This window comes from Poecilia mexicana, unplaced genomic scaffold, assembly GCF_051168715.1.
Source record: "Poecilia mexicana isolate PSO_F unplaced genomic scaffold, ASM5116871v1 scaffold_21, whole genome shotgun sequence".
Taxonomy (NCBI): domain Eukaryota; kingdom Metazoa; phylum Chordata; class Actinopteri; order Cyprinodontiformes; family Poeciliidae; genus Poecilia; species Poecilia mexicana.
The window spans coordinates 9,689,260-9,709,154 of record NW_028263390.1 but is presented as its reverse complement, the minus strand read 5'-3'; the positions used below and the strand labels follow the sequence as shown (position 1 = coordinate 9,709,154).

Sequence of the window (19,895 nt, the reverse complement as noted above, 5' to 3'; positions counted from 1 at the left end):
TTGTGTATCAATGACTTGTAAATATGTGAGATTATAGCCAGGGGGCTAATTTCCATATCTAGTTCCATTCCAGGTTGATGAGAAATCACATAAATACAAGGATAAAGACCACAAAATAGCACAACAGAATCAAAAATGTATAAATCGACCTTAAAATCCATACATATTTGCATATAATTAATATTGGTTCCTTGCAAGTGCCAGTTTTAAGATGTTTCCTTTTTTCAATGAAATTAGCTGTTTCTAATGCCATGTTCTGTACATCATTTGGACACATAATCTGTTGATGTTAAAAGCTGATATACTATGTATATTCTACTCATAAGCTAAAGCACACAGAATTATGAATTAATTGAGGAAAAATTAATGTTATTTTATCATTGTAATATTAAAACATTGCTTACCTCAAGATGCCATATAAAAACGTACTTTTATTAAGGAGGAAAGTAAGTTTTTCTCCTAAAACCTGCTTATTTCGATTATTTGTAGCTTATCTTATGTTAAATATGAAAGTGTATGGACAACTAACAGATATTCAATTACTTTTAAGTGTGTTAAGCTTAAATGTTACCACTGTTGTTGATTTGCTAAAGAAACTGAAGCATGGCTCAAAATAACCTTCCCCAACTTTCATATTCATGTCGTCTCTCTTTCATGTTTTGGTGTCGTGGCCCAGCCCGTCACCTGTAAAGATAATTGTGTATCCACCTGATTCGCTGAGACATTTTTGGCCATCTCTGATTGGCTGCTGTCATTCGCAGCGGGTTCTGATTGGTGGAAATTCCAGAGTAGGAAACGTTGGTCTATAGTAAGAGCTTAACATGGTTAGCTAAGTGAGGTAGTGCTGGTTTAAATCTAAATGTCAGACCTCAAAGCGTTGTCTTTCACTCGATTACTATACAATCTGCGTATGCACTTGCTGTTTGATCAGGAAGCTTGGTATTAGGTTGATATTTGGCCATTTTTTTGTCTATATGCGGTTGTGTAGAACTAGCCTGCTAGCTCTGCGTCGTTTCAGTGGAACTCCTCAGCTCGCTAGTTTTGTTGCATTGGAATTTCTTAGCTTGTTTGACAGCCGGGGAAGCTAAAATTAACCACGTTTATATGTAGTGATCCGGGCTCCGTTCGACCAGGTTTGTGTGTGAAAGTTTATTTTGTGCTAGTTTCTCTGTGTCCGAATGTTTGGTAACAGAAATAGCAACGGCTGCAGCTAGCAGATGGTTAGCCCGTTAACATCAACAATGGGTTATAAGGGAGGTTTGAAGACGGCTAAAAGGCTTTATTTTGTGGCTATTCTCCTTCTCGCCTTCGCTGATCGACTGGCAGCAGGTAAGATATGGCTGTGTTTGTGGTATGCAGACGTTTAGAGCACGTTTCCGAACCATTGAAAGCAGCTGTTTTATCTTGGGTTTAGGAAGTTGATCAGTCAATTTCGAGAACCTGTGTCTTTACTACTGCCTTACTAATGTGTTTCAGATGAAGATCAACACAGAGACGATGGGTCCGAGTTAAAGGTGCGTCATGAGATATTGGATACTGATTGAAAGGCATGTCAGAGCAGGAATGCGTAATGATAGACACAATTATTTACTGGGACCTGTGCAAACCATTTCGACCTTAGTTTGTTTTGCTTTCACTTCAAGAGACCTTAATGTTACAAAAAAAACTGCATAAATCCGAAAAAAAAACGTAAACCTAGTTGTAAAATGTAAATAATGCATATTGACGTCTGTTGGGTTGGAGCTTCATACACATTAGCAGCAGAGTTGAAGACATAATGAACCCAATATTTGGTTAGTTTCCTTTTCCCTTAAACGCATCAATTCAAAGAACTCCCACCATTATTATTTTATTTCCTTAAATTATCTCCATAGAATTCCCATGTGAGAATTTCTATCCATGAAAATGAAAATAGTTTGGACATTAAAATCAAACAATAACAAATCAAATCAACTTTTGCATTTGAGTTCACATACTCGGTCAGATTTTTTTAGAGTCAAGTTCATGGCACTGGGGGACATGAACACATCAAGCAACATTATGTACTCTGATGCATTTTCTGCATCTTAATAAAATCGGATAAATAGTTGAGGCATTCCTTCATTTAGATCAAAAGTAGAGCCGGACAATATATTGAGTGGCAGCTATTGATTCAATATCTCAGTTGTAAAAAGAAAAAAGTGCTTGGTGATGATATTTTGGCAGGATATTTTGTATTTCAAGTAACATGCATTTACTGTCTGGTTGTGTGAACACATTTAGTCAGTTGGGTGGACCCTTGTGCTGTAGATGATGAGATTATTACGCATTTGAAACAATAAGTTCCTCTTTCTTTTTTTTCTTTCTTTTTTTATGAAGTGTACTGAACAGGTCCTGAACGCGCCACTGAAGCTCTTTATGTTTCGGTGATCTCCGTTAAACTTAAATTTTGCTTTGTGCAGTCGTATCACGATCCAGACTCTGACGAGGAAGACGTCCATATTGTATCAAGGATTCTGGCAGCCGCCTCGGCGGCGCCTCGCGTCGACGGCTCCCAAGCAGAAGAGGAAAAACTGTCACTTCGAGAGACGGAGGAAAAGGAAGAACTACCTGAACAGCCGCCGCCTCCTCCTCCTGAGGAGAAACCTAAAGAGGGTAAATCACATTTTCTTCCATTTTTTTTTTTGTTGTTTTAAATACAGTAAGAAGAAAATGAATTGCAATATTTCTATGATGCTGATTAAAGCACTAAGCTGGAGGTGAAAAGTGAGATTTTATGTCAGTGTTCAACTGTGCTATCAAAGTCAGTGATCATTTAGCGCGTTTGTTCATAGTTATACTTAACATTTGTAGAAGCAATGATTAGCATTTTGTGACTTCTCAGTGACCATACCTTCAAAAATAACTTCCCCTTTTTTTCAATTTTTAAAAAAAATTTTGTAAGCTTGTGTAAGTCTCCGCATGTTAACCTGCTTTTCTCTGTTGCCGACACTAAGAAAGGCAGCATGTGGTTTGAGGACAGTAGCACTTTGGGTAAACGGCTTAACCCCATGAGAGTTTAACAGCGTCTTGCACCTGTGGCTTCTGTTGCAGCCTGTTACGTCATTTCACTCAGGGGTTGCTTTCACCTCTGTGGTTGTTGTTTTTATATAAAGGCAGAGATTAATTAATTAATACTACAAATATTCAGCCCTTTAGTTGTAATTATCACTGTGATTTTGAATTAGCTTTTTCTTTGTTTTTAGCATTTTTATCATGTTGTTTCAGTTCCTGTGGTGAATGGGGGCACATCCCATGGAGAGCCCTGCGTCTTCCCGTTCTACTTCCACGGGAAGGAGTACGCCGACTGCACCACTGACGGGCGGGGGGACGGACGGCTGTGGTGCGCCACAACCTACGACTACGACGGAGACAGGAAATGGGGATTCTGCGAGAGTAAGCGTTCAGCTGTGGTTGAGCCGTCTCTCCGGCTCCGAATTTTTTAGTTTCAAGTTGTAGGAATCGGGAATTTTGCTGTTTTTATTTATTTTCAGGAATCATTTTACTGACAGAAATATAAACCGTTGGATTAACAAGTGAGCGTATTATTACACATAAAAGAGGCACAAAATGTCAAAGGACTGCACTTGAACAGTAAAGTAGTTTTGTGTTTGTAAAATGTGGAGGCCATCAGGTTCACAACCTGGCAGGGATGATGGAAATCAGATTGAACAAGTCGTAGTTTTACTTCAGCCCCTCCCCTCTTCTGTCAGTGAATGTTACGAAATCTGAATTTCCTTTTCTTTTCTTTTTTTTTCCATTTCTTTATGCTTCTTCTTATCTTCAGCGGAGGAGCAGGCGGAGCAGAGACTGCAGGCTGAAGAGGCGGAGGAGCAGTATCAGTCAGTCCTGCGGAAGCTTAACGGTTCCACCAGGAAGGCTCAGAAGAAAGAGTGAGTTTATTACTTTCAGTATTTCTCCTCTGTTCTGATGAGGCTGCCTTTTGGTCTCCAGGCTCAATATTAACTTACAGTTTAGTTTACATTGGATTTGATTGTAGGTGTTAATTTCTTTGTAATATTGTCTTAGCAATTTATTTGCACTCCTTTTTCCTTACAGCATGTATTAATCATACAACAATGCAAGTATTGCAAACAAGTTTCCTGCCACAGACTTGACTTTTAAGCCTTGTTCATGCATTTTCATTGCTTTATCTATTCATTTGTAACTAGTTCTGGCATGTGTTTGGCTGTTTATATCAGTTGAATCTGAATAATTTGCAGGTACATTATTTTTTTTATGGGTCAAAACATTTTTAATAATAGGCTTATAAATAGTCTAGAATTGTAGTGGCCTTTATAGAAACTACAGTTTATATTTTTGGATCTTCCCGACTGTCGTTTGAAATTTTGGTTTTGGTTCGAAAGCCTCTTTCTGTTTCTCTTTTACTACCAGGTGTGACGTGTGACGTTGCACATCCTTATTTGCTTTGAATGCCATAACACTGCTGGGCACGCACATTTTATGAGCTGTTTTTGTTCCGCTTCACTTGCATCACCTCTGCTTCTCTGATCTCCATCTCTCTCTCTCAGGTTGTACGAGAAGCTGTTGAAAGTAGCGGAGAATGGCCACCAGAAGGCCACGGAGAAGGTTGCATACGCCATGCTGTTCGGAGACTACATGAACCAAAATATCACCAAAGCCAGAGAGATGTTTGAGAAGCTGGCTGTGGAGGGCTCACCTAAAGCTCAGATGGTAAAACGTCCCGCAAAGTTCAAATGCCGCCTGAAGTTTGGAGGCGTTTTGAGCCGCCGTCTTCAAGCTTCTGCGTAAACTTTCCGTCTGTCGTTTCTCCTCAGGCTCTTGGCTTTCTGTATGCAGCGGGACTCGGAGTCAACTCAAGTCAAGCCAAGGTGTCTTTTCCACACTGCAATTCTGCCTTGCAGCAAATCCGGTCACTGCAAGTACATTACAGCGCTTCATGCTGATGTTTTGTCTTTCAGGCTTTAGTTTATTACACCTTTGGCGCATTGGGTGGAAACCTAATAGCACATATGATTATGGTGAGTGGACTTGCTCATTCAGTTGCTGCGCTAACGGACGTGTTGTTTGTATATTCATAATAGATTAAATATCTTTCTACATTGTGATTAGGGTTACAGATATTGGGCCGGTGTGGGTGTTTCCCAGAGCTGTGAGTCAGCGCTAACGCATTATAGAGTGGTGGCAAATCACGGTAAGCATTTTATTTTATTTTATTTATTTATTTATTTTTTGTTTGATCTTTTTGCTCTTTTACTTACCGTCTGCTCCGTCCGTATTCCGGCCTCGTGGCTCCCCTAGTGGCGAGTGACGTGTCGCTGACGGGAGGCTCGGCAGTGCAGAGGATCCGGCTGCTGGATGAGGTGGAGAACCCGGGCTCCACCAGTGGGATGCTGGAGGAAGACCTCATCCAGTACTACCAGTTTTTGGCAGAGAAAGGAGATGTTCAAGCTCAGGTGTGTTTCGCTTTAGTTTGAGGCTCTTTTCAGCCACAAATGTGTGAAAAGATTTAGCGGGTTATGCGTACTTTAGCAAAGCACTGAAAAAAAAACAAACAAACGGCAAATTAATATCTAAACCTCTGCATCCGACAGTGAGTCGGTATTGATCAGAAAGTTGATCTCGGCGTTACTTCCACGTTTAATTATTTGAAATATAATTAATTTGATCTACATTTCCAGGTTGGTTTAGGTCAGCTTCATCTACATGGTGGACGCGGAGTGGAGCAGAATCACCAGGTAACATTAAACCACTAACGATTCCGTACCGCAGCTGTTTTTCCCCTATATTTAGCACGTCTTTGCTTCCTCCTCACCAACAGAGGGCGTATGACTACTTCACACAGGCTGCGAATGCTGGGAACACGCATGCCATGGCTTTCCTTGGAAAGGTTGGATAGATTCTGTCAAATTATTTACCGACAGTTTATCTCCTCTTTAATGCTGTTTTTAATTTCAATGTCTTGAACACTCTCTCAGATTGTTGTGCAGATTGACAATAACTCTAGAGCTGTGTTAGCCAGTAGTTTTGTACCACTGTTTTGACACAGGCATTTATGCCTAAATGACTTTTTTTTTTTGTCTTATTTTATTTGTTTGAATCTTTTCCCCTCAGATGTACTCAGAAGGCAGCGAGTTTCTCCCTCAGGACAATGAGACAGCTCTGCAGTACTTCAAAAAGGCCTCTGATATGGTAACGCGAAACTCTCCTCCACACACATTTTTAAGTGCATATATATTTAATTGACTTGCTTTGAGTGGCTACATCTAATGAGGAGTTCTGAATATTTGTTTTGAAATGACATCTTTACTGTTCAGGGTAATCCAGTGGGCCAGAGCGGACTGGGGATGGCTTATTTATATGGAAGGGGAGTTCCTGTGGTAAGAGACGCATTTTACTAAATTTCTGAAGTGATTTCTTCTTGACTTTTGATGTTTTTTTTTTTTGTTTGTTTTTTAATTATGCTTTTACATTTTCAGCAGCTACTTTAATTATTTCTTCGTTTTGTTCTCAGAACTATGAGTTGGCTCTAAAATACTTCCAGAAGGCAGCAGAGCAGGGTTGGGTGGATGGACAACTCCAGCTGGGAACAATGTATTACAGTAAGATGGAAATAATTTAATTTCTCTAGTTTTTCTGTATTTTGTTGTTGTTTTTTTTTAAACAATATACGACTGTCTGTCTTCATTGCAGATGGCATCGGTGTGAAGCGTGATTACAAACAAGCGCTGAAATTCTTCAACCTGGCCTCGCAGGCCGGCCACATCCTGGCTTTCTACAACCTGGCCCAGATGCACGCCACCGGCACCGGCGTGATGCGCTCCTGCCACACTGCAGTGGAGGTTAGCTGCTGGTCTTATTACAAATGCTTCTGCAGAAATTAAAACAGTCCTATTGTAACGTGGTGTGTGTGTGTGTGTGTGTGCACGCTTCCTGCTGTCAGCTTTTTAAGAACGTGTGTGAGCGCGGCCGCTGGTCGGAGCGTCTGATGACGGCCTACGGCAGCTTCAAAGAGGGAGAGACGGACGCCGCGCTGGTCCAGTATCTGCTGCTGGCAGAGCAGGGCTACGAAGTGGCTCAGAGCAACGTAGCCTTCATTCTGGACCAGAGTAAGAAATCCAAGATCCGTTTGTGGATAGCCTGACTATTCCTTTGAACTGACGGTGGCGAGTCAAAGTTGACGTTTTGTTGCCGTGTGGATTTTTACCAAACAGAAGGAGCAAATATCTTCAGCGACAACGAGACCTATCCTCGTGCTTTACTCCACTGGACAAGAGCCGCTGCACAAGGTAGGCTATCTTATTCATTCATGCATCATAAATTTATGTTTTAAGTTTTATTTTGAGATTTTTGAGTTTTTTTTTTTATACTCTCATGCTGTGACACAAGCTATGCTGCATTACGTGCTGGAAGAAACGGAGGTTTAAGAGTAGTTAATCGTCTACTATCTTTAAAACTTATGCTTGAATTCACAATGTTTAAGAAATGAAATACTCAATTCTCTCCCTCCCACCCCACAAATATTTTTATTTAGATTTTGCGCTGTGAAGATACAGTCATGTATCAGTCTGAACAAACATTTTATAATTGCTACAAGACTGTAACATAAAACAGTCGCTGTTTTATGTTCCAGCGACCTTAAAATCAGTTGTGGCCTTACTAATCCAAATAGAAATGAGAAACAATAAAAAATGTAATAACACAAAAAAAGAAACTGCAGACACTGGACTCTCCAATGACGGTTTTATCTGCTGTCTTGAAGTGTGACTCAAACCTAAAAATTAAATTAAAAAAAATAATTCATGTGAAACTCTAATTTCATTGATTAGATTAAGGTGTGGACTGTATCAACTCTTTTCTGTTTACATTTTCAGATTTTCTGTCGTTTGTTAATCAGAACGAATGTCAGATATTATGAGAAGTTTTCCTCTTGACTCTAGGAAAAAAACAAACAAACTTGTGTGTGCTTTTCCTTTAAAGGTTACACTGTGGCTCGGATTAAACTGGGCGACTATCACTTCTATGGCTATGGAACGGATGTGGATTATGAGACGGCGGTCATTCACTACAGGCTCGCATCAGAGCAGCAGAACGGCGCCCAGGCCATGTTCAACCTGGGCTACATGCATGAGAAAGGTCTGGGTATCAAACAGGTGAGTCTGCGCTACATATGAACTTAGAATAGCAACTTACTTGTATCCATATGTACAGATTCATAAATCAGTGGTACCAAATGTGTGATTTCTAAACTAGAAATCTGGATGTTTTTTTTTTTCTTCTTCTGCAGGATATCCATTTAGCAAAGCGCTTCTACGACATGGCAGCAGAAGCCAGTCCTGATGCCCAGGTCCCAGTTTTCCTGGCCCTGTGCAAGCTGGGCCTGATTTACACTCTGCAGTACCTGCAGGACCTTAATGTAAGTGCTTCAGCCCTGAAACATTAACTCCACTGAATCTTGAGAGATAAATGATTTTAATTATGTCTGTCCCGCTCTCTCCTGCCGCTCCCGTTTTGGTTTTGACCTCTGGAAGCTGAAGGAGTTGATTGCTCAGGTGGACCTGGACCAGCTTCTGGGCCCGGAGTGGGACCTCTACCTCATGACGGTCATCGCCCTGCTGCTGGGCACGGTCATCGCCTATAGACAGCGGCAGCATCAAATCATCGTGGCGCCCCGCCCCCCAGCACCCACTCCCAGACCCGCTCAGCAGCAGCAGCAGCAGCAGCAGGAGGAGGAGGAGGAACCGCAAGCTCAGGCAGAGCCTCAGGATCAGGAGGAGACGCCCGCCGCAGGCGAGGCTCATCAGGAGGAGGAGGAGCAGCAGCAGTGAGGAGAGGCCAGGGAAAGACAAGAGAGCAGAACTGATTAAAAACCTGCTGCTTTGAGCATGTCTCCCACTGCCTGCTCTCCTCCACATTAGTAGAAAACTCTCATTGGCTGCTGAAACTGTTCAGTTCTCCATTCGAGAAGTGATGAAACAAACACAGGACCTAGGACTCTTTTGTTTTGTTTTTTTCTTTCCTGTGACTCGGGATTCTGCAAGAGGCAACCATGTCCCCACCGTGGAGATGCGTTGCAGTTTCCTGATTAAAAACATTTTAAAGTCAGCCGATTAGAAGGATTCTAATTTCTGCTTTCATTTCCTCTCACACGCCCCTGTTTTGTCAAATGTTTTTTCGCCAGGAGTCGATCCGCTTCAATCCTAGATAAAAGCAGGAATAGAAAATTAAAAGGGTAACGTAATGTGAATGAAGCTTATTCAATGTTTTAGTTGCTAAAGACGGGATTCTGCTTCATTTTGTTTTTGGTTGAGGCAATTTTTTAAACAGTTTTAAGTTAATTCTAGCTAAATTTCTTTCAGTATTTTTGCCGGAATCCATAAAGTTTTAATTTCTATGCTATAATATACAAAATCCTTTTTTTTATTATTATTATAATTTTTAGAGAAACAAGAAGGATGTTGGACAATTGTCTTTAAAAAGCTGAAGTTCTAGAGTGACTCTTTGGCTTCCAACAATGAGGAGCATTTTAATTTGGTCAACAACAACAAAAAAAACAAGCTTCCATCAAAATAAGATCCTATTAGAAACATTTTGTGGGAGATTTTTGTTCTATAAAAAAAAATGATGCAAAAATAGGTTTTTAAATTCATATTAAATGGCAAGTCGAAAACATGCCAAACTACACTTTAGTGTCTTTTTTGTTATTTATTGTGGGTTTTTTTTTTTTTTGTTGATATCATGTATGTCTACTCGGGCAGTAATAAGAGGAAAAACTACAACTATTAATTATATTCTGTTTTATTTTAATTCTTTTTTTTCCATTTCCTGTATTTTTGTTGTCTTTAAAAGTGTTTTAAGCCAACACTTCAAATCGGCTCTCTGTCAAGCACGAACCAAAAATTAGATTATACCTTCAAACAAGATTTTAACATATTCCTCCCACTTTCTGTGCCCGTGTTGAGAAGCAAAGCTGCTGTGACACGCTTGAGGACAGGAAGGTTTACAGGATTCACCAGCAGGGCAAGTCACATTTGGGGAGGAAAAAATACATTTTTACCATCACAAGAACAGGTTTAGACATGAGTTAATAAATTATTATGGATATTTAACTGTTTGTTATTGACGTAATCCCCGTCGGGTTTTGGTCTCAAATTTCTACTAAGCAATTAGAAAAGGGACAAGTTAAGAATCGTCTACGAACATTAAACGTCTCAGAACGGATGAAAAGTCTTCTTAAAGGTAAACTATTGTGCTTCCTAGAACAGATTAGAATAGATCTATGGGTGGGGTTGCTAGGTGAGTTGCTAGGTAACGGTGCAGTGCCTGAGAGCTTTTTGAAACGGCTCTTTTCCCAGACACCGAAAAACATGAACTTATTGCCAAAAAACTGTTTGTTTTTTTTTTTTTTTTAAAGCTCTTTGATTGTTTTTAGAAGCAGTTGTGACACAACTGGAAGTATAAAAATGTTCAAAATGTGAATTTTTCATAATTCTCTTCTAAGGCCTTTATCTCAGTCTGGATGAGTTTACGTCACCATATGAAAGCTTTCCCTCTCAATTAAAAAAAAAGAAAAAAAAATTACAGACCATTGATAAATACATTATTCTGGTCCAGACTTTCTCATTGGTCCCCCAGTCTGTATTGGTGGCGTTGACACAACGTGAGCTGTAAAAACAGAGCATCACATTGTGCTGTGTGTAGAGGTGACCTATTGTCTGGTGCATATGCACTGCTATGGAGGCGCTTTTGATCGCCGTGGCATGTGCGCTCCTGTCCTGCTCTGTCAAAGGTAAGTGCTAGAACAAGCAGGGGTATAGTTTATTTTTTTGCTATTGTAGCAAACTTTTTAAGATAAATTCAACATTTTTGTTTTGTTTTGTCAGTTAAGAAAGAAGCACAAGAGTTACATGTAGCATTTCATTAACTGATGTCTTTGGGGATGTTTCGGAAATGTTTTAAATCTGTATTGAGAGACATTGTGCACATTTTAGAGACGAAGGATTTCAATTTGTTTCAAAGGCAACGACTGGTGGGAGGAGTTTCACGAGGGGATACGACACTACAGTGACGAGGACCTCAATAAGGTATACATACCGTTTAGCGCTCCTTTTAAAACCGGCCAACAAAAGGCTGTTGGGAACATCAAAAACATAACTGCTTATTAGAAATCAAAGGTTTTGTCATCTGTTTTTTTTTTTTATCTATAAATCATTCCAGGTGGTAGGTTGGTAGTGGTACCCCACTGATTTATAAACTAACAGTAATTTAAAATCATGTCTTGTGGTTTCTGAAGCACATTGTGATTTCCTGTGTTAAAGGTGCTAATAACTAAAATTTATTTTGCTTCTTACTATAAAATCAAAAAACCTCAGCAGCACCTCAGGCTGGTTAACTTAATTTACTAACACTTTTAATGCAGTAATTCATGTAAAAGGTTCTCAAGGCAGGGAATGAGTACATACATCAGAGAACGTTGATGTGCTGTAAATGGATATGTTTGAAATAAAAAAAAAAAATCCTTTTTTTAATTAGTCCCAGATAATATTTGAATTTCTATGAAACTGAATCAGAAGGTTTCATTAGCTCTAACCTTGAGAAATAAACAGAAGTATATCACACTGTAGGCGAGTCTATGTATGTATTTGAGTTTCCCTTTTTGTGTTATTTGATTATCTAATTTACTGAGATGCACCTAAAAGTATGCTCTCATAAAGTATGGCGAATGCACAACAAAAAAAATGTTAAAACCAGCTCCTGAATTGATGATGATGATGATGATGATGATGTAGTTAAACTGGCATTTAAAGCTAAAAGATCCGGAGGACAGAGGCCTTATTATTCAAAAGAGCGGAGAACGTATGCCATTATGCTTTATTTCACTTTCACAGACGTTTCCAGAGAAAACCCGACCCATGCGCTTCAAACATCCTCCGTTCCAGTGTCCTGACATGACCCCGTCCCCAACTGTCCCCTCTTCAGGTGTGTCCACTTCCCAGGTGACCCCTCTTTCACTCCTCAGTTTCAACTGACTCCCTCTCTCTCTCTTTCAACTTTTTGCTGTAGTTGAATTAGTGAAGGCAGCGGATATAAAAGTCATCGCCGCCTTGGGGGACTCCGTGACTGTAGGTACTTTTGTTTTGACGCCCTAACAAGCGTATATCTAAAATCTGAAATAAACCTGCCTTGTATGAACACTGAAACTTTTGCTAAACGTCAAGATATGAATGAATCCATCAAAGTAACTGGGATAACCTACCACTTTGTTTTTCAGACAGCCTTAGGTGCCAATGCCACCACTGTGCTTGGAATCCCAGTAGAGTTTCGCCATGTGTCGTGGAGGTGAGATTTACCCTCACAATCAGAATATGTTTGCTTTTGCGGTCCTGAATATCAACTCCTCATATTTCTGTTGTACTAATAATACACCTGTACCCTCTGAAGTATTGGAGGCTATGGCACTTTTCAAGACGTCATAACTCTGGCGAGTAAGATGCTGTTTCTTACCATCGTCTCTTGTCAGATCAGTTTGATACCACGGCTTTTCTTAACTTATTCCTAACTTTGCGTTTCAGACATCATCAAATTATTCAACCCCACTCTGCTCGGCGCTTCTCCTGGGACGACTGTCCACGGGATGGAGGCTCATATTAGCGAAACCGGCTTTAATCTGGCCGTGACCGGAGATAACACCTTGTAAGACCTCATCACTCTTAGCAGACGGCGGTCTGCCTTAGTGAAGGCATCGGTTTCTGTGATTTAAAAGAACTGAGATCTGTAATTGTATTGAAATCTGATTTTTTTTTTTTTTCCTAGCAACCTCCCAGATCAGACAAGAAAATTAATTGACATAATGAGACAACATGAGGTAGTTTGGGTACAAAAAACACACACAAAAGAGAGAGAAAGCTTTAGGATGGCCTTTTATGTTTTAGATTGCATTTTGCTCCACTTTAGGGTCTTAACTTTGACAAAGACTGGAAGCTTCTGACCATCCTCATAGGGATGAATGACATTTGTGATTACTGTAAAGATAAGGTGAGTGCTTTTTCTTTTTTTAAATGATCTGTTTGCTGAATTTACTTTAAAGTAAAAGCATTTTTTTATTTTTGCTGAATTATTTCTCCCTTTTTTCTGCCTAGGCTTTGTATTCGGCGGATAACTTCATTCAATTCATGACCCTCTCTCTAGAAATGCTTATGAATGAGGTGAAGCCAAAACGAAAAAGAGGGACGTGATGCGCCCATCATTTCTTTCGGAGCGAGGGTCTAGTGAGTCTCCATGCTGTGTTTCAGGTTCCCCGTATGATCGTCAACGTGGTGCAGATTTTGCAAATGCATTTTCTGAAGGAGGTGCGGAAGCCTACCCCGGGGTGTAGTCTGCAGCGGTGAGCCTGCAGTGATCCCCGTAGTAACAGTTCTGGTCTCTTTGTGATTTTTATTTCAATCGTTACTTTGTCAAGAGTGGGCTGACAATACGTGACGCAGCTCCAGCGATTTGATTGTAAGCAACATGTAGTTTTGGAAGACTCAGCTGGACTCCGACCATTCATCACACTGCTGCTGAGGCCAAACGGCTCAGTCTTGGCAGGTTGCTGCACATTGCAGTCGTTTATTTGAAGGCGGTGATGTTGGAGAAACTGGTAAACTTGAGTCTCAGTGGTTTCTGGGCTGTTCTTGAATGACCTAACCAAATGTTATTGATCTGAACTTTGGTCTTATTCTTGAAGCAGCGCCATAGGTCGTGACATAACAGGACAATGATCCCAAACACACATGTAAAATGTTGCTTGAATGGATAAAGTTGTCTTGCCCTGTGTTAGCAAACAAACGACTTTAACTGAACTTTACGTCTTATGGTATGAAGAACGATGAAATTGCTTGTATGACAAAGCTCTCCTTGTTATAACAAGATTTAATAAAACTTTCTAAGACTTTACACAACTATGTTTAAGCTTGTAAATTTCTTACAAGCTTAAATAAAGTGGATAGCAAGGTTATGGCATCGGTTTTGTTTATAGACTTCACAGTAGTCAGGCAATCTGTAACCTTTGACAGATAGTCATAAAGTACTCCTGCTGGGTACTTCATGACTGATGAAAGTTCCCTTTCTGATCAAAATGTATTTGATTTTCACCAGTAAATAACAGCATGTCTCACTGAGTTGAGCATTTTAGTTGATGCTCTTTCTAGTTGATCTTTGGACACGATATGCAAAGCTTTGCTCTTTGTGTGTCTAATAAAACTAAAGATTTAGGTTTTGAAGTGTCTTAAACATTTTTTTATTTTTTATTTTTTACTGAGTAGATATTTACAGTGTTGTTTTGGTTTGTTAGCCCAGTTTTTTATCTGTTCCAGGTCCTTCTGCCCGTGCCTGATCGAGCCACTGTCCGAGTCTCCTGAACTTGAGGAGGTGGTTAAGGTCAATCTGGAGTTTCAGGTTACTCTCACTGTGCTAAACAGTATTATTGTTTTGCATTGACATTTATTACAGTTTTGTTAGCCCTGAATTAGAAACACAGACTTTAGATTAGCATTAGAAATAAATAACAAATAGAGTAGGTATTCATGAGTCCTGAGTTTATCTTTTATAAGTAAAAGCACAAAAGCTAATGAGTGCTTTTGTGCTATTACGCAGTCGCAGATCTTTCCAAGTGGGTGGATGCTTGTTTTTGAAATCAGAAGAATTACTTTCTGAATGATTGAAATTTTGCAATTTTTTTGTTTTTTGTTTTTCCTCTTGCAGAGGAGACTCGAGAAGCTGCTGCACAGCGATCGCTTCTTCAGGAAGGATTTTGCTGTTGTCCTGCAGCCTTTCCTCAAACAAGCTGACCCCCCACGCCTCCCGGTAATCTACTTCACACAGCAAAAGTGAAATCGAACACCACCACCACCAAAAAAACCCCAAAAAAACACACACACACACAAAAACCAAAAAACCCCCAGTCATATTGTTGTGATGTGAGCATCTGCTTTCAGGAGGTGAATCAGCACAAAACTTTGTGGCGAGGGGATTGAATCATCAGGATGCCTGCTCAAACAGCTGGAGCTTTTGCTAATTGAAGCCCGTGATTCTGATTAGTCAGAGAGTTTTGTCACTGAATCTAAAGAATAGATGGTTTATCCCTCTGAGCAGAACGGGAAGATTGACATGGACTTCTTCACTCACGACTGCTTCCACATCACCATAAAGGGACACGAGGAGCTGGCTAAAGGACTGTGGAACAACATGGTGAACTACTACGCACCCCGACTGAATGTTTGTTTGTTTGAACAAAGCATTTAGATACATCTTCAGCAGATAGAAATGCTATAGAAACAGATGTGTTTGCAGATTCATATTTCTTCTACCACTGGCACTGAAGCACAGCTAGCTGCTCCGGGAAGTTAGAAAAGTAGCCGTTCAAATGTTGATCATTTACGGCCTCTTTCTTGATTATGTTACGTTGCGCTACATTTAACATCTACGCCCTCTGGGAAAACAAATTGCACATCTTCTGCAGAGATATGTTATTTCAAACTCCAAACTGCTGTTCATAGTTTATAAAAATATCTTTCTTTTATTGAAAAGTAAACACCGAGCTGCAAACACTATACCATGTATTTCTGTATCCTGCACACAGTTTCAGCCTGGGGGAGGGAAAATGATTGTGAGGAGTTTTTCTGAACCCGTCAAGCTCATCTGTCCACCAAAGGTGAGCATTTTTAGCAGTCTCTCTGAACAGCTACTGGTACTGAATCAGGGAAATTATTTGCAAATTAGTGTAAAAACCAAAAGCCAAAGTGAAGAAAAACTGCATTTTTTATTTTAATTGTAATTATACCTAATTATTTTCATTATTCGTGTGTCTGCAGGAACACCCGTACATCTTCACCCGCCCGGTCATAGCCAAGTCGAGTCCGTCTCTTCTTCACTCCAAGTCCACGTCACCGGCAGCCGTCATCCTGCTGCTCCTGCTATACGTGGCTTAAACGCAGATTTCCAGTTCTGGTCAGAACTTTACTGCTACGAGAATAAAGGCTAAAATCATTCAGGGTTTTTAGTGAGTCATTTGAACTTTTAAAAAAAAATTTAACCATTCTGGGATGATTTTACAACGTGAATTTTCAGTGGTGTTTAAGAACAAAGATTAAGTGCAGAAATTTCAATTTATTGAGGGTTTTCTCTAGCCCTACAGATGATCTCAGCCACTTTTTTCCAAAACAACTCAGATACCACCGAGAGACAAGCTTCAACTGGTTTTTGGATTATACCAGAAGCTTGTTGACGTCTGCAAAACTTGTGTGAGAGCACACACAGAGAGCGCACATAATTGGGAATCTCTGACGAGAACAGTTTTAAATATGTAACTAAAAGCAACAAGATTGTAAGGACATTCATGCTAATGATTGGAGTCTGTGCACTTCTGACCAAAACTGTATCAAACTGTTGCTGTCTTGTTCTAATTTACAATTTCTACATTGATGTAGTCATTGACCAGCCAAGACTGAGCCAGAATGTGACTTTAATGTATCACTGATGAAAATGAGCAGTTTTTGCTAAAAGGCTGTAATTATCCGATCTTTAGCTGATAAAGATGGAGTTGTTGAGAGTTTTACCCGAGCCTACAAACACACATGAGCAATATTTTCTATTTCCTAACAATGACCTCTGGCATTTCTGTATTTATTTTTAGGAAAAAAATGTTCATTGTCTACCTTCAGAAACATTTATTTCACACAAATGTTAATAATAATAATAATAATAATAAAAGAGATAAAACCTTTAAATTGTTGATGCATTTTTTTAACACTGCATGCATGGAAACCCAACCAAACATAATTTTGGGATATCACAACAACATTGTCTGTAACACTTACATTGCCTTCTTACTGCGCAGAAGTATTCACACCCTTGAAACTTTTCACATGTTGTCACGTTGCAACTACAAACTTCAGCTTTTATTAGGATTTTATGCCATAAAAGAAGCAAAGAGGTGAGTATTTGTAGAAGTGGAAAGAAATTACACGTAGCTCACAACCATTTTTACAAATACAAATCTGAAACAACAACCAGACATTTGTATTATTTCCTTCTGCAGAAGTACTTCTCAGTACCTGCTCAAGTTCCTGCAACCTGAGCAGGAACCTGATTTAAATATGGAAATGCTGTCACTCTTTTACCCGCCAGAGATCTCTTCAGACAACTCTTGTCTTTTCGAGCAGCATGTGATTTAGTTGCATGTCTGCTCCTCGGATCTTCAGGCTGTAGCTGGCCCACTTTCTCTGTTCTCTCCAGAAAATGCCATGCAATGAGAACTCCTACAACACAAGGCGGAAATAAAAAAAAAGCATGTGAATCTCAAAAATAAGATAAAACCTTTTGAGTCGTTGTCGTAAACTGTGTTTTCATAGGATGATCCAGGTGTAACTCAGGCTGCGTTGATGTCTGGTTGGACAGAAAGTTAGCAGAATGTATTGAATTAGTTTATTTATTGTGAATCACGAGCACAGATGGAAGCTATTGTGGATTCTCAGATTTAGTACATTTACCTCTTGAATGAATAAACGCACAACAGAGTGGATGAGCTGGACAGCATAGCAGATAATGAGGCTTATTGAAACTTGCTGCAATGTACACAAGTCTGACACATTATGCTCTGACTGCAGCCTTTTAATGTGTTCTTGTTAATTTTTCCTTTATGTGTTTTAAAGGACAAAAAAGAAAAAAAACAATTATGAGGTTATTTTGTATCTAACAAATCAGTTCTGTATCTGGAATATGTACGTTCGCTTCCATTTCATTGCATTGCCTCTGGAGGTATAATCAGCATGAATTTTAATCAGACTGGGCTGTCAGATTTCATAATGATGCCGTTCAAAGGAAAGCCTCTTCATGTTTGAACAGGCCCACCGCCGGTTTATGCGGGACAATATGGATCCGTCTCTGACGCAGGCTGGTCTTTATTGGAGGCACAATGGGAACTTTGGGATCTCTGCGGACGGTGCCGAGGGGAAAATATCCACTCCTGAAAGCCTCTCTTTGTCATTTAGTTTTGACGAATCTCCCGCTGACCAAAGACAACAATAGCTCACAAGCAAACTGTTTCCATGATTTATGTGTTTGCTCCTTGGGAACACAAGGGGCACTTATGCAATGATAATAGTTATAATTAGGCCGGAAAACCGTTTTCTTCCCAGCTGCTCTGTGTGATTTTCACATAAAGTCACAATAAAAATACATTTTAAAATAAATTGAAGCTGCAGCATCACAAGATGTGAAAAACCATAAGAAGCCACGATGTACGTTGATCATTCTACAAGTGGCTGTAAAACGTGAGGATGCAGACTGAGGCAGGCTGCAGATTATTACCATCATAACGGTCAAAACATTATGCTCATGCTCTGTTTGGACGTATCACAACCTGAATAGGTTCTGAATGATGGTTCTCTGAAAATGACGCTTGTCATTGTCACACAATGCCCTTTCAAATGATGTAAGAAGTTAAACTAGTGACAAAGATGATTGCAATAAAAGGCAACATACGATTTTAAAAAGCTTCATGGTACAAATATCACCAACAGGATTTGACTGCAGAAGGGATCATTGCTAATTTATCCAGCCGTTGCTGGTTATATTAAAGATGGTGTAATTAAAAGTGGAGACGCAACTTAAAGTGAAGAAGTAATTTTAGCCATTTTTCTCTAATAACCCTAAATAAAATTCAGTTTAAACTACACAGCAAATCCAGGAGGCCCAGATTAACACTGTCAGATTTGATTTCAACACTTTTAAATTGTCTATATGGGTCCACACCAAAAAGTGTTAATTTAACTCTTTTTGGAGAGTTAGTACCTTAACTCTTATAAAGTGTCAGATATCAAATCTGCTGGAGTTAATCATTTAACACTTACTAACACTAATTCAGTGTTAGATCTTAATATTAACTCTCACAGAGTATTTCTTTTAACTTCATAAGAGTTATTTGTAATTAATATTAAATATGTATTTTATTGTTTGAACTTTTAAAAATTCTTTGGAAAATAAACATTTAATAAAGAGGCAATGATTTTCTCAAATGCATTTATTTAAAAATATGCACCATAATTACAAAACATATTACAATGTGGAATAATATGCATATTTCACATGTCACTTTCATTCACATATTGCTTTTTAAAAGGTCTGACATCAGCAGTGCAATACAAAATGCAGTATGCTTAATACCTTTTTCTTCAATACAATATGAATGAAATTGTTCAAAGTACAAGGTGGAGAAAGTAAAGCAAGCAGTTCATGTAATATGATAGAGTAAATTTTCTTTTAACAGGTGGATTGCCAGATATGTACAGTACATAACAGACCAACCTGATAATCAGATCCATCGTTTCTTATCAAGTTTATGTTTCTGTTGATAAGAGACAGTTCCTCTCTGCACTCCACCAGAGAGAGATGTCCATCACTAACAGATTGTCTTCAGGTTGTTAGGCTGTTGGTGACGTTTGGCCGGAGACACCAACATGCTCCTCTACTGCATCGGACCGTCTTCAGTCTCTACAGCCAGTGTCGGTCTCTGGATCATAACAAACAAAAAACAGAACAATAAGGAATGGAGCGAAGGGATACATTTTTACTACAACTCTAACAAGCCTCCATTGCAGAAATGTAGGGTTTCAGAGATATTAACACTTACATAATCATTTTTGGAGCTTGAATCTTCGAAGAATCCATGGAGGGATCAGGAGGTGGAGGTTAGGCTGACGACTGGAGATTCATCCTCAACCAGACTGGTTCTAATATATACAAAAAGGCAATAAAAGGATTAAAACATGCTGCAAAACGTATTTAAGACGACACAACAGTGGGATTAATGCTCTCAAAGTAAAAGTCTATTACATTTTTTCAAAGGAAAAAAATCG

At 39.4% G+C, this 19,895-nt stretch overlaps 2 protein-coding genes across 2 annotated transcripts; both read left to right on the top strand.

The window, feature by feature from the left end:
- Positions 1-771: 771 nt before the first annotated feature.
- Positions 772-9,684, top strand: sel1l (SEL1L adaptor subunit of SYVN1 ubiquitin ligase). Its single transcript, XM_014996120.2, has 21 exons — positions 772-1,329; positions 1,477-1,514; positions 2,442-2,634; positions 3,247-3,414; positions 3,806-3,911; positions 4,551-4,713; positions 4,818-4,871; positions 4,962-5,021; positions 5,113-5,194; positions 5,302-5,456; positions 5,682-5,738; positions 5,822-5,890; positions 6,115-6,192; positions 6,318-6,380; positions 6,515-6,602; positions 6,694-6,842; positions 6,944-7,109; positions 7,215-7,289; positions 7,981-8,153; positions 8,288-8,416; positions 8,532-9,684. The coding sequence occupies exons 1-21, from the start codon at positions 1,218-1,220 to the stop codon at positions 8,826-8,828; spliced, it is 2,475 nt and encodes an 824-aa protein (XP_014851606.2). The 5' UTR covers positions 772-1,217; the 3' UTR covers positions 8,829-9,684.
- Positions 9,685-10,245: 561 nt separating this feature from the next.
- LOC106923201 (phospholipase B1, membrane-associated) lies at positions 10,246-16,741 on the top strand. Its single transcript, XM_014996122.2, has 16 exons — positions 10,246-10,789; positions 11,020-11,084; positions 11,889-11,979; positions 12,064-12,122; positions 12,272-12,339; positions 12,442-12,485; positions 12,573-12,693; positions 12,814-12,865; positions 12,955-13,035; positions 13,140-13,205; positions 13,293-13,384; positions 14,355-14,436; positions 14,743-14,844; positions 15,133-15,228; positions 15,620-15,691; positions 15,852-16,741. Exons 1-16 carry the CDS (start codon positions 10,735-10,737, stop codon positions 15,966-15,968), a joined length of 1,263 nt encoding a protein of 420 aa, XP_014851608.2. The 5' UTR covers positions 10,246-10,734; the 3' UTR covers positions 15,969-16,741.
- The last annotated feature ends 3,154 nt before the right edge of the window (positions 16,742-19,895 follow it).

Excerpts from the sequence above, each read along its gene's own strand:
- sel1l (XM_014996120.2), top strand. The coding sequence starts at position 1,218 with ATGGTTAGCCCGTTAACATCAACAATGGGTTATAAGGGAGGTTTGAAG. Across the intron at positions 1,515-2,441 it reads ACGATGGGTCCGAGTTAAAG|TCGTATCACGATCCAGACTC; the intron begins GTGCGTCATGAG and ends TGCTTTGTGCAG. Across the intron at positions 5,891-6,114 it reads CCATGGCTTTCCTTGGAAAG|ATGTACTCAGAAGGCAGCGA; the intron begins GTTGGATAGATT and ends TTTTCCCCTCAG.
- LOC106923201 (XM_014996122.2), top strand. The coding sequence starts at position 10,735 with ATGGAGGCGCTTTTGATCGCCGTGGCATGTGCGCTCCTGTCCTGCTCT. Across the intron at positions 12,694-12,813 it reads GTGACCGGAGATAACACCTT|CAACCTCCCAGATCAGACAA; the intron begins GTAAGACCTCAT and ends TTTTTTTCCTAG. Across the intron at positions 15,692-15,851 it reads AGCTCATCTGTCCACCAAAG|GAACACCCGTACATCTTCAC; the intron begins GTGAGCATTTTT and ends GTGTGTCTGCAG.